Below are 13,120 nucleotides of genomic sequence, written 5' to 3'. Positions count from 1 at the left end.
CCTTTAACAAGGTCTTCTTCTTTGCGTCACAGTCCATGTCCACACAGTCAGATGGGTTTGCTTTACTAAAGCAAAAAAAAATAGATTTATCTACATTATTTCACCAACCATAAAACAGCAGGAAGTTGTAATCTAAGTGGTAAAGTGGTTGTTTTAAGTTCAAAAATATTTGTAGTGGTAAAAATACACTTGTATTGTCAGTTTAAATCCTACAGTAAATTTAGGCACCAACAATGAATAGATTTGGCTTTGATCAGTTGCCAAATGAAGACTGTAAGTCAGAAGCATTCAAGGAAACAGAGATCTCAAAATCATATCATTTGTACAACTTGGAAGACATTTTTGATTATTCTTTAACACTAAAATCAAATATTATTTTCCATGTTCCTTTAAAAACTATATCCACTGTTTTCATTGCAGTATTCAGGTGTGTCTCCAATTTAAAAAAACATTTTTTTTTCATGTATACAGAAATTGAATTGCAGTTTTTACAAGCCTGGTATCTGTTGATTTACCTCACATCAGCCCTGTGGACGAAGACCCTGGCCTGCTCTGTACTGTCGATCATCGTTATGCCTGAAACGTGCACAGGGTGCTGCAGGTCCTCGTTGATCGGGTTGGTGATGAACATGAAGTTAGTCTCGCTGGAGCAGACGTCTCGGAAACGGATGAATGTTGTGTCTGAAAACAAAGCAAGAGAAAGAGGAATAAGGAATATGTTAACTGGGAAGACACTCTCTCCATCAGTATTACTACACCTACAACTCTGAGCTTGAGCACCTGTGACTTTCATCAGTCCTTTGATGGCATTGTAGTTGTTGTTCACATGATGGGGTGTTATTGGAGCGTTGTTGTGTGTAGATCCAAAAGTTGGCCAACAGATTCCAGATCTGCCACCTGTACAGAGTGAAAAGAGGGTCAGTGAGAAAAAAAAGTGAGAAATTAAGGAAAATCCAAAAACATTCCAGGCCTTTCGCTCAGCCTAAGAATGTGACGGTATCCATAAATGAAAGCATCAAAGCTGTTTTATCAGCATCAGTTTGTACTGTACCTTTGAGAGGCCTTGGGGCTCGATGGCCGCTGCTGGTGACCAGATTTAAGTCACTGCTGGACAAAGTGGCTGAACAGTTGAAGCTCGGGCTGCTGCCAACAATCAAGGTATTCTGGGAAAAGATGAGCACAAGGAATATTAAATCTATCAATATAAATTTCACTGAAACTAACTAGTCATTCAATTATATGTGACCAATATGAGAGGAAAGTGAAAACCAAATAAACCCTTTCACCTGAATGTGTGCAGTTTTATCAGCGTACGCGTGGGAGAGAGAAGGAGGAGCAAAGATGAGAGGCATGATTCCCATACCGTTGTCCACCAGAGTCACGTTGGAAACAATAACATCCATGATGGTCTGTGAAGGAAGGGGAAGAACAAGATGATGATCAATTGTCATTTCTTGTAAATAATCCAGGTTGTCTCAGGTGCTTTTGGTCTTTAGTTCAGTATCCATAAACTCAACTCCTACATATATTTCCCTGTGAAGGGAATAAAACCCAGTGGTATTAAGACCAGAGTTTAAGATATAGTAACAGTAAAGAGACTCAGGTGCCCATTTCACAAAAGCAATTTGATGACACACAGATTGCAAATGGTGGCAATGACACAAACCGCAAATACATTTATCAATACTAAGGCTTTTGCATGCAAATGATTTGAAATGACTTGCAAGTATGGCGTAAAACGTGAAAACAAATGATCTCTTATAGAAAATTTGGAGAAAAGAATTGTAAATTAAAAGCTTAAAGTCCTTCTACAGTCGTCTGTATTACAGTAGGCGTAGTAGTAGTTCATCTTGCTCTTTATATCTGGGCTCTGTTATATATGAGTAAATACCCATGGTAAATACCCACTTTTAATTTACATATTTACATAATTTATTTTATTAACATCACTTGACCTCAAAATTAAAAAGGCCCAACTCCGCGCTGTTGATGCAGTTTTTTGTATCAAAGTTTGCTTTGTGGGTGAATAAAGCCCATAAATGAAGGTGTCCTTAAAAGAAAAAGTTCCGTATTGAGACCTGGAAGTAAATGCCGTAGTCAAAGCTCCTCCAGACAAAGAAGCCCTGAATGAGGCTGCAGCCGGGCAAACCGTCTTTGTTCAGATAGACTCCGAACAGACCGCCGTGAGCCTCATTGTGAATCCACTTCTCATTGTTGTTCAGATAACCTGCAGAGGTCACAGAGGAAACAATCTTTGAGGACTTCTGTTCCGCATCCTTTTTCATCAGTCTGAGCACTCAAGATCTATGAAATATGTCAATTTTATTTATATGGCACCTTTCATTATATGTGAACCCAATGTGCTACATAAAAAAACAGCATTCACATTCAAACAAAGCAATACTAGAAATAAGAAAACACAACCAGACAATCAACAAAACAGATAGGACATTCAAGTGCAACCACACACACACACACACACACACACACACACACACACACACACACACACACACACACACACACACACACACACACACACACACACACACACACACACACACACACACACACACAGAGTAATTAGTCAAAATCCTGAGACAATAAAAAGGTTTTAAGGTTTGCTTTTGAATGAGGACACAGTTGTGCTGGACCTCAGGTCGTCGAGCATCTGTTCCAAAGAGCAGGATCACAGTAACTGAAGGGACCAGACCTGGATCTAAGTCTAGGTAAAGCTTGAAGGCCTCTGCTTGATGACCTTAGAGGCCTGATGGGGTTGGGATTATTGAGCAAGTCAAGAGATGTATACTCAGGAGCAAAACCATTAGGTGCTTACTAGACTTTAAGTTTTAATATGTCTAAAGTGACAAAGTGCTGTTTTGGTGATATTGGTGATATGATTTTCAAAATTGAGATCAGAATAAAAAATAATGCCAAAGTTTCTGACTTGCTCACTTTATTTCAGAAAGAGTGCATCCAGGTGTAAATAAATCTTTTGTCTATCATTTTTAGGACCAATCCCGAGAATCTCAGTCTTGTCTATATTAAGCTGGAAAAAGTTTTTGGACATTCAGCAATTCATTTCGTTAATTGGGTTAACTAGTTTGTTAATAGAACTGAGATCATCGGAGGAAATTTAAGTAACTGTATGTTATTGGCATAAGACTGGTAGGATATATTGTGTTTCTTAATGATATTACCAAGCGGGAGCTGTTCACGGACTGACCCTTGTGGTACCCCAGAAAAGATTTCTCTTTCTGTAGATTTAAAACTACCTACTGAAACGTGAAAACCTATCCCGTTTATATACAATTCTTTCAAGTATTTTATTTATAAAAGAGAGTAAACCTGGATACATTTTGTTTTCTTTAGCAGAGGTTAAGACAACAGCATCTTTGCAGTTGACAGGTGAGAATGTTGACATTGAGCTTGCAACAATAACTTTGGGTGTGGGATTAGCGAGGCTAGATTTATTGTCGCAATAAATTGTTATTTGTTATATTATTTCTAATATGAGACACTTTCTTCAAAAAAGACAGCAAATTCATCACATTTAATATCACCTGATATGATTAGAACCTCAGAAAATATCAGGGCAGCACAGAAATGTCCACTATCACTTTGGTTAAATAATTTCTGTCACCTGGACATGGTTCCCCATCGATACGATAGGCGACTCTCTCGTAACCTGCCACAATGTTATGCTGCAGCACAACGTTTATCCCCTCATTGACCTGAAAAACACAGTACAGTTTATAAATGCAGCAACAGGTTGTAATACAATAAGTGTTTTTATTGTATTTCGAGAGGAGGGACCTCAATGGCAGCGTTCCATTTGTAGTTGTAGGGCTGCTCTCTGTATTCGGTCATCATGACCAGGTTCCTCCTCAGTTTTATCTTGTTTCCCCAAATTCTGAAACCTGGACAGGGGATGTATTTAATACTTTAAAGTGTTCCTTTGCAGTGCTGGGGATATTGCCCATGTGTAAATTGAAGAGGATTTGTCAATCATTTTGAGAGTGCAGTGTTTACCTTCTCCCACAGTGCGGTAGACAACGTTATCATCAACGTTCAGTTTGTCTGTCCCAAAGACTCCGATGGCTGGAGCAAAGCCGTCATGGAAAGCACAACCCTGAATGTAGGAGTCATTTCCTGAAACCTTTCAACACAAAAAAAACGTATTCATTTTGCATTTTACAAATTTAACAGATACATCCTCCTCATTAGCCTAAACTGCACAGAGTGGTCATGTATACTCCTGCTGAATGTTGCAGATAAAATATAAAGACTTTCGAGCACTGTGATCCAGTTACATGATATAGTAGAAATATTTAGTTTGAGTCATTATTTCAGTAAAGATTTTGTTAGATCCTTTCATTGTTATACTGATGACTTACTTTCATTTTTACTGATATAAAACAGAGTTTCCTCTTGAAAAGTGTCTTATTTCAATGAGGGCTGTAACTGTAGTTTAAAAAACGTCATATTAATTATTAAAAATACAGTACAAAAAATATTCCCAGTGGCGTAGGTCTGGTGGGGGGCAACTTGGGCGTGGTGGGCCACAAGGCTTGCAATAAACTGGAGGAAACGTTGTAAAACTTCATACTCTTACTTTTCTGAAGTAAAGTAGTTCCTGTATTTAAAAATAGTATTAAAACTTAAAAATCCATACTTTTTGAGAATTATAATTCTCATACATCCAATTAAGTGTGTGTGTGTGTGTGTGTGTGTGTGTGTGTGTGTGTGTGTGTGTGAGCGAGCGCATGTTGCTGTACCTCTCCAAGGTTGAGGAAAGCCACAGAGTAACGAGGGTCTGTGTAGTCGGTCCAGCCTTCCTGACCAGAGCGGAAGAACTCCACATTCCTTATCTGAGCCTTGCCTTTAGCAATAAAACATTAAACATGCTTAATGTGTTTAAATAGAAATGAAGGCATGAACCCTTACCAAGGCTGATTGTATATGTGATTCATATTGCTGGAGTAATAAGGACAATAAGGAATAGTCAACTATCAAATAATAAATACCTTCAATCTTAATCTGGGAGACAATATAATCTTTAAGAACAAGGCTGATGATTTATGGGTACTACATGCATTTAATATATAAAACAATGAATAAAATATCAATGTGTCTAGCTCAAAATCTAACTGCAGACCAGGGCTGTAGTACTCGAGTCCGGTCTTGGACTCGAGTTCGGACTCAAGACGGGTTTTCTATGGTCTCGGAATTGTCTAAGACTCGCTGGTCCAGGTGTCTTTATTATGTTTTTAATAATATTGGAGGGAAAGTGAAACACTGGCCATCTGATAACCAATCACACACTAGATTATCTTTGCACGCCCTGCATCTGCATGCACTGTAACAAACAAAGATGTTTGCCAATTTTGCCATAATCAAATTTGATTATAGAAATCACCAGGAATAAGACTTTTTTTCTGTCTTGGACTCGGTCTTGACTCAGACTTGAAAGTTTTTGTCTTGGATTCCAACCTCTTTGGACTTGGTCTTGGCTTAGTCTCAACTAGTCCTGGTCTTGGACTCGACAAAGGTGGTCTTGACTACAGCCCTGCTGCAGACGCTTCTGTATGTAGTAAATCAGCCACTTTAAACCGGTTTAAATACACAATCAATACTCTACATACCTTTATAGTTGATTCCGGCCCAGGAGTAGGTGCCCACCAAAAGTCTGGCTCCGAACGACTCCGTCATCATATTTGGATACTCCTGACCGATGATCTTAATGTTTCTGGTCACGAGACCAACATCAGCTGCCAGAGTGTAGGAGAACGATGTACCAGAGACGGCGTGAGTCTCACCTGAAGCGAGAGAGAGAGAGAGAGAGAGGTCAGGTCATAATGTTAATTGAACATCATTCTGCAGCTCTGTAGGAAGTTGCTGTGTCTATAGAGATGTTGAACTGACCGATGTGAGTGTTGGTCAAAGGCTGGTTCAGGGTCAGATTACGGCCGTCTGCTGACACGGCGGTGATCTGACGTTTTTCTGTCTCCCACGCGTTGTAGCTGGTGGTGGAGATGACGACCTCGTCTCCAACCTACACAAACAACAAGCACACAAGCAGACATGGAAACACATGGCTGAACACTAGCTTTGGCAGGGGTCAGACTATTAGATTTTATTCAGAACTGAGTAACTTTACCACATAAAAAAGTAATGTTTGATTACATCTGCTTTAAAAATCTTTAAATTTTAAAATACAAAAACAAAGTTATAAGTAAAAAGAAACAACGCTGACCTGCCAGTCCACAGACTGCGACAGGGTCAGAGTGGTGGATCCAGCGTTAGCAGTGGCAGCCAGTTTGGTGTGGTAAACGTTGTGAGGTTGTCCGTACAGCTCCAGTGTACCAAACACACCTGTGGTACAACAAAATACACACAGAGTAAGTTCTGAAACATACGGCAACATACAGACCATCCTTCTGGGTGGAATTTCCTTTATTCTATGTAATAATATCCCTTCTTCATCAGTTAGACAAAAGACAATTACAAGTATATTTATTTGATGTGATAAATTGTACATTCACAACTGAGCAGCAACAGCTACACAGTTACAGCACTTTAGTTTTTTAAATGATCACATCTGAAGGGTTTATAATTAAAATTGTAACTTTATTAAGGTATTCATTTATGAAACCAAAATATGCTTAACTTATCATGAATAAAATAATTTAAAACATTGTTTTATGATTTATTTAAAGTTTTTGGATAGGAGATTAAAATTTGAAGCTATCCAGTAGCAGTACATATATTTCCTTAGAAACTCTAGCTAATATTGTTGTGTTAACACGTGTGTGTGTGTGTTTGTAGACATGTATATATACTGTATATAGGAATATGTGTAGGTGTTTATAGTATATATTTATTTTTATTTATATTTTACATCCTATTGCCTTCATGGTAATGGTATATCTAAACCTGTACTATTTTTCTTGATTAGTTTTAAAATAGAAGTAAAAACATGTACATAGTGTATATATATGCACAATATTTTACATAATATAGTTAAATTATTAAATGTGTGAAAACATAGTTGCTTTTAGGAAAACTTTCCTTACCCAGGACTTTGGATCCCTGGTTGGGTCCGTTAGGCAGAGGCCATTCAGGCGTGCGGTGGTTCCCTCTTAGTTTGATGTGCAGCTGACCTCTGAACGGTTCGTCAGCCCATCCCGCAATCAGCCTGCCGCCCTGAAACAGCAGGAGACGCACACATCACTCACTGAACACACTGTACTGAACCAGGCCTCAACTCTCTGCTTTTACTTGCATATTTTATAGATTTGAGTGGAAATTCAGGGGAATGTAACAAAGTTATGTACTTTTACTCAAGTACTGCAATTTTAAGACACTTGTACTTTAATTGAGTATTTCCATTTTATTTCTATTTTGTCTTTCTACTAAAATTAGCTCCACCTTTACGAGATGCAACATTAAAGTGATAAACACATTATTGCATCAATAATTATAATCCTATTACATAAATTATTCTGAATACTGCTCCCACTATTGATTGATTTTGTTTGATGATTGATTTTGTTTGATGTTGTTGACACTTTAATTTTTCTCCACAGAGCCTTCTGTTGTTGCTGGTGGAGACTTAAACTGACTTTTAACAGCACAAAATCTGTTTTGCCACACCCTCCTGAAATACATTTTAAAGATAATCAACTTTAAAAAACTATTTTTTGCATTTATTTTATAGTGATAACTGAGATAATCATGAAAGTGAGAGTGATAACTGATCACACTGACCTGGATGGAGATGTAGACGGCGTCTACCACCACACTTCTGTATTCAGGAGCAGCCTGAGAAGGTCTGGACGATGAGCTGTTCATGTAGTCGGGGATTTCAAGAACTCCAAAGATCGTCAGTTTGTTGAGGGGAGGAGTGTTGACGTCCAAAACAACCCACTCCACTGTGGTTTGAAGTGAATACAAAAGTATTATATACACTGTAAACTGTATAATGAACATTTCTACATTAGTTGTCTTTTTCGTCTGCTTTATTTTAATTGATTCTTATTTGGTGTACTTCTAGGCATTACCTGCTGGGATGACCACATCAGCGCCCTCTATTGGTACAGCAAAGTTATTTTCAGCTGAACTGTTCCAGAAAGAGGCATCAGACCACAGACTAGAAAGAACCACACAAAACAAAGAACTTTTTAATTAGTCAACATAAAAAAACATTTTGGTACTAGATTAGGATATTATGATTATACTAAGAAAGATTTTAAAAAGCAGGACTTTAACTTAAAAGCCTAACCCTATTTTTACATTATTGTATTACTTATTACTAGAAATACAGTAAGTGATAGACGTAAATGAGCTGAACACTTCTCCTATTGTCTGTCACTCTTCCTGTTATGGCATGAATAACATGTACCATATGCCACGCTAGAGACATTAATGCATTTGCAGTTTTATGTTTGATCACTGGGTGAAGCATTCAATTCAATCCAGTTCGATTCAATTCAATTTTATTTATAGTGTCAAATCCCAACAGGAGTCATCTCAGGACACTTTACAGATAGGTAGGTCTAGACCACACTATAATTTACAATGACTCAACAATTTCCCAAAAATACAAATTTGGCGAGGACAAACTTCCTTTTAACAGGCAGAAACCGCGGACAGACTATAGCTAGCTATAGGTAGCTATCTTACACTGTCGTTATGGAAAGAGAGCCACTGATACAGGTATACAGAAATATAGTTATAATAATTATAGCACCTGACATGATGCACCTTGACACTAGTAACGATAATGATATTATTGTCAATAGAATGCATATAGTTAATCAACAGCCAGAGGTAAACAGGTGTGTGGCAAAGGGGAAAGCACACAGCTTTTCACTGTGTTGGTGGCTCGTCAACGATATTGTTTTATTAGAGTTTAGTTGGAAAACAGAATGAAACCTACCTAAAATTATATGGACAAACTGAAATATACCTGCGCTATGTGGTAAGCATGCACCCTCATAAAATAAATGGGTCACCGAACTGAAAGATATTTAATGTAAGGACATTGATTTATTGGCAGCCCAAAACATGCATCAAAGCAAGTACTTTGTCTTACCGCTTTGGCCTGGGTCTGTAGGTCTGGTTAAAAGTAAAAGGCAGGTGAGTGGGTAAGGTGTAAGTGGGGCTTGTGGCTGGAGTTGGTTCGATGCAGTTGGGGTAGGAGCAGTAGTAGACCCTGAAGTACACCGCGATGTCCATCAGAGAGCGGTCAACGCTGCCATGACGCATCTGCTGGTTCGTCTTCCCAGATACTGCAGACACAACAAACAACTCAATCACTGAATATTTTGCTGAATGTTCTTGTGCAATTAGTCGCAAAATATCTAAAGGATCTAAGAAACCATGAACTCCAGTTTTAGGTCATAATGAATCTAATGGCTTACTGTGATTTAAGATGCTGATTTAGACTATAAAACAGTTACGCTGCTCATAAAAATCAGGCCAATATTTTGGGTTATGGGCGGTCTAAACAGATTTCAGAACTGTTTCCACTTTTTTAAAAGACAGACTCCCTGATCATGTTAGAGGTACAATAACAAAGTCATACTATTTTTCCAAACTTTTTTAGTCTTTCAAATAGAAATACAAAAAAAGAAAAACTGTTTAGGTGCAATATCTTGTTTTGTCTGACCTACAGTTCAAAAACCCATTAATAAAAAAACAGCAATCCTCACATTTGAGAAGCTACAATCAGTCAAACCTTTTTCCTTAATACTTAATACCCCTGAAATTATCCTGAAAATCAATAGATCCATATTAAAGTATGTCTAACCGATGTAGAAGAGGGTGTTGGAGGTCTTGTTGAAGTACCAGTCTCCATTCGTGTTGTTGCTGAAGCTCAGCGGTTTCAGTGAGCCTTCCCTCCAATCGATGATATGGAATCGGTCTGGACTCTGGGTGAAGTTGTGGTTGATAAGCACATATTGATCGGACTGTGAGGAGAAAAAAGTACATCCAAAATATTAGTTTGAAATTTGATGTACAGAACATTTATATAGTATTGTCCTAATATTTTGCTTATATGACATCAAGTGCCGGATCATTCACGTACCTTGAAGCCATAGAACACGACATCATAATAGATGTAGTTGATTTGAGCCACACTGCGAAAGTTCCAGTTGTAGATTTGTTTAGAGGGCAGCAAGGCTATCTGCCCAATCTCAGTGGTGCCTTTAATAGTGAGATGAAAACATTTTATATTCTTATATTATGTCAGGTATGTTTATTTGGCTTTACAGTAATCCCTCATTCAGCATTTTATAAGGCCAGACACAGCAGTCAAATACATATTTGTGCTAAGAATTGGATAAGATAGTGTCTTTAAATAGTGGTTTTCAATAAAAATATATAGAATTTTACAATACATACAGTATCTGTAAAGATGTTTTCTCTAAATGAGTATTCTGAGCCAGAAATCTCCACTTCCATAGTACTTGCCTACACCAAACTTCCAGTTTAATTTATAGAGTGATAATACGAGATATCCAAAATGCAAAAATCTTTGACTCTAATATGACAACAAAATTAGACACAAATTTTGAGTCTGGCTTAATCGAATGTTCAGATTTGGGTTCTGGAAATGTATGCATATTAGTGCACATTTGATAGACATTGCATCTTTTGCATATCTAAACATAACATATCAGAACATTTGTAATAAGAAAAAACTACTGTCTCAATGTAAGTACTCAACTGGGGAAGTTTCATGGTGATATATTTTAGTTAAAACCTTCACCCTGTTTCCTTTCCCAGTACGCTTTTAACCAACTTTTAAGTTGTAAATAAATACAAGAACATTTATAAGTGTTTATTTGTGTACAGTATTTGTCACCAATAATAACTTCTACTTACGTCTGCTCAAAAGTACATTATAGGGTTATAAACCTTTCATGAAATGTTTATGCGATTCTGACAAAGGCTATATAGTGGGGGTTAAAGTGAATATATGTCACTTTTCATTGTTACTGTAACTAATTTTTTATATAATGATCTTAAATGACTTGTAACAGCAAACAAGACTAACAGTGAAAAGACCGCTATTTATTAGAGACAGAGCAACTAAAAGCTAAGAGGGAAAGTGTAAGACGACCGGGGAAAACGCAAGTTGACAATTTTGGGATTGTAAATGATTACAAACCCACCCCAAATTGGCCCTCAGTTATGATATGTGTCAATTTCATTAATGAAATAACTTTAAAATGCGAGCTGTAGTTGTATGTAACCTTTAACCAATATTAAATTACTTTCCCTTTTGATTTAACGCCTAGTTTTTATTTCTTTTCAGTCTGTTTGTTTGTGGCCTACTACTTTCTTGTCCCCCTTTTCCCCTGTACTTTTATAAAATGTCCGTGGGTTTCATAAAATGTACTATATGAATCTAAGATATTATCACATTTTTTGCTACAACAATCTCTTAATGCATTGGCCTGTAACAGTGATAGTGATAATGTTACCCAGTTTAGCTAATGAGACATCCAACGTAGGGTAAGTTACCGTATGCAACGATAAATCTGGAACTTATTCCCTTATCGTAAATTACAGTTTTTCTGTCTGAGCGATCATTCGTGTTAACATGATTTGGGGCAGCAATGGCTACTATGGAAATAAGTTCTGCTAACTTCTTGTGTTTGTATCCTTTGTTATGATTTAATTTAAGGAACACATTGTTTTTGTTATATGCTATTTATAGTTTATTTTATAAAACTTTCTGCAGTAGATTTCATGACAGAGACCTATACTCCACTCCCCACTAAGCACCAGTAGAGGACAATAAAGATAAAAGATAAGTTACTACTTCTTCCACAACACAACTGACATGTAAAAGCAGTCTGTATGTTTCAATACCATGTGAGTTGGTTAACATGACCAGAGAGCCCTGTGAAGAGTAGGAGATCGCCAAACGATGGAAATTGACGGTGTGGTCGCACACAGTGCCGGGAAAACCTACGCTCCACTCTGCACTCACGGAACAGTGAGCGGGGTCCAGCAAGGGGCTCGAAGGCACGACTGAATTATTTATGTTTCCTGAAAACAAGAAAACACAAAGGACAGATTAAAGGTATTAGAGGAAATGTTATCCAACACAGAAATGACAGACTGAACATAATATGACTAAAGCTTGATTTATGGTTCTGCGGCGGCTCCACGCAGAGCTTTGCTGTAGCCTACATAAGCGGCCTGAAGTCTGTACTACTTGTACATTGGTTTATGCGTGGACTCGGCATGTGTGTGTGTGGGGGGAATGAGTGAAAGAGCGAGGAAGAAAGTGAGAGAGTGACGGGGATTAGCTTCAGAGCGAGTGCCAACTCTAGAGTCACAGTGAGAGAAACAAAGTGTCTCCCCTGTGCTTTTTGAACACAGTGGGAGCAGGAAAAGTCTCCTTAATTTCATGTTGTTTATGAAGAAGGAGAAACAAGAAAAGATTAGGGGGAAATGCAACACTACCAAGCCACAGTGAGTAAATGTTTCGAGAGGTGCACATCAGGCCACAGCGTAGGGTCCGGTGTATGTTCGTATCTCCACATACCTACATACGTAGCAACGGCATGGATTTTACGGAGAAGTGTAAATTAAGCTTAAGTGAGAAATTTGTGCAATAAATAAAGGAATGAACAGTTAGAGACTAAAGAGTACCTGTGAGGGAGCCATCAGTGTCCACCAGCTGCACCTCATGCTCCCACCTGAAGCTGGCCTTGTTGGGTGAATTGAAATACTGGATACCACGAAACCTGATAGCCCAGCCACCACATTGATATTCACACGTCCCATCGGCTAGTCCAATGGCTGCGCTCGAACTACGGTTGAAGTTGATAAACTTGGTGTTAAGGACACTCAGACCATCATCCAGTGGAGCGATGACACCTCTTTGAGTGCTGTAGTCATTTCCAAGTCCAAGCTCGTCCACATAGGCCACAATGGTGCTGTTGGATATGGTCGCCCCTCCTTCCTCTCCAAAGTTGCTCACAGCCCACTGCATGATGTGCTTGGCTTCAATACCAGATTTCTCATTGTTGACCATGAGGAAGCTGTTGAACTGCACGGCTCCCACATTGACCCACTCGGCACCTTTCTCACAGTT

The 13,120-nt window shown here is 38.2% G+C and overlaps 1 protein-coding gene across 1 annotated transcript in view; it reads right to left on the bottom strand.

The window, feature by feature from the left end:
* The window catches only part of LOC117957191 (fibrocystin-L-like), a 76,605-nt gene that overhangs the window by 6,894 nt on the left and 56,591 nt on the right, over positions 1-13,120 (bottom strand). The window contains exons 45-65 of the mRNA XM_034892786.1: positions 12,676-13,107; positions 11,887-12,066; positions 10,094-10,212; positions 9,815-9,974; positions 9,098-9,293; positions 8,064-8,152; positions 7,771-7,934; positions 7,077-7,206; positions 6,257-6,375; positions 5,926-6,055; positions 5,646-5,819; positions 4,779-4,882; positions 4,033-4,159; positions 3,817-3,920; positions 3,644-3,734; positions 2,079-2,227; positions 1,287-1,409; positions 1,052-1,163; positions 781-897; positions 516-681; positions 6-65 (exon numbers count right to left, since the gene is read on the bottom strand). Coding sequence (XP_034748677.1) covers positions 6-65; positions 516-681; positions 781-897; positions 1,052-1,163; positions 1,287-1,409; positions 2,079-2,227; positions 3,644-3,734; positions 3,817-3,920; positions 4,033-4,159; positions 4,779-4,882; positions 5,646-5,819; positions 5,926-6,055; positions 6,257-6,375; positions 7,077-7,206; positions 7,771-7,934; positions 8,064-8,152; positions 9,098-9,293; positions 9,815-9,974; positions 10,094-10,212; positions 11,887-12,066; positions 12,676-13,107 — 3,046 coding nt within the window. The remainder of the gene's footprint in view (positions 1-5; positions 66-515; positions 682-780; positions 898-1,051; positions 1,164-1,286; positions 1,410-2,078; positions 2,228-3,643; positions 3,735-3,816; positions 3,921-4,032; positions 4,160-4,778; positions 4,883-5,645; positions 5,820-5,925; positions 6,056-6,256; positions 6,376-7,076; positions 7,207-7,770; positions 7,935-8,063; positions 8,153-9,097; positions 9,294-9,814; positions 9,975-10,093; positions 10,213-11,886; positions 12,067-12,675; positions 13,108-13,120) is intronic.

The sequence above is a fragment of the Etheostoma cragini genome, chromosome 14 (genome assembly GCF_013103735.1).
Source record: "Etheostoma cragini isolate CJK2018 chromosome 14, CSU_Ecrag_1.0, whole genome shotgun sequence".
In the NCBI taxonomy this organism is placed as follows: Eukaryota; Metazoa; Chordata; class Actinopteri; order Perciformes; family Percidae; genus Etheostoma; species Etheostoma cragini.
This window is presented reverse-complemented; position numbering and strand designations above follow the sequence as displayed.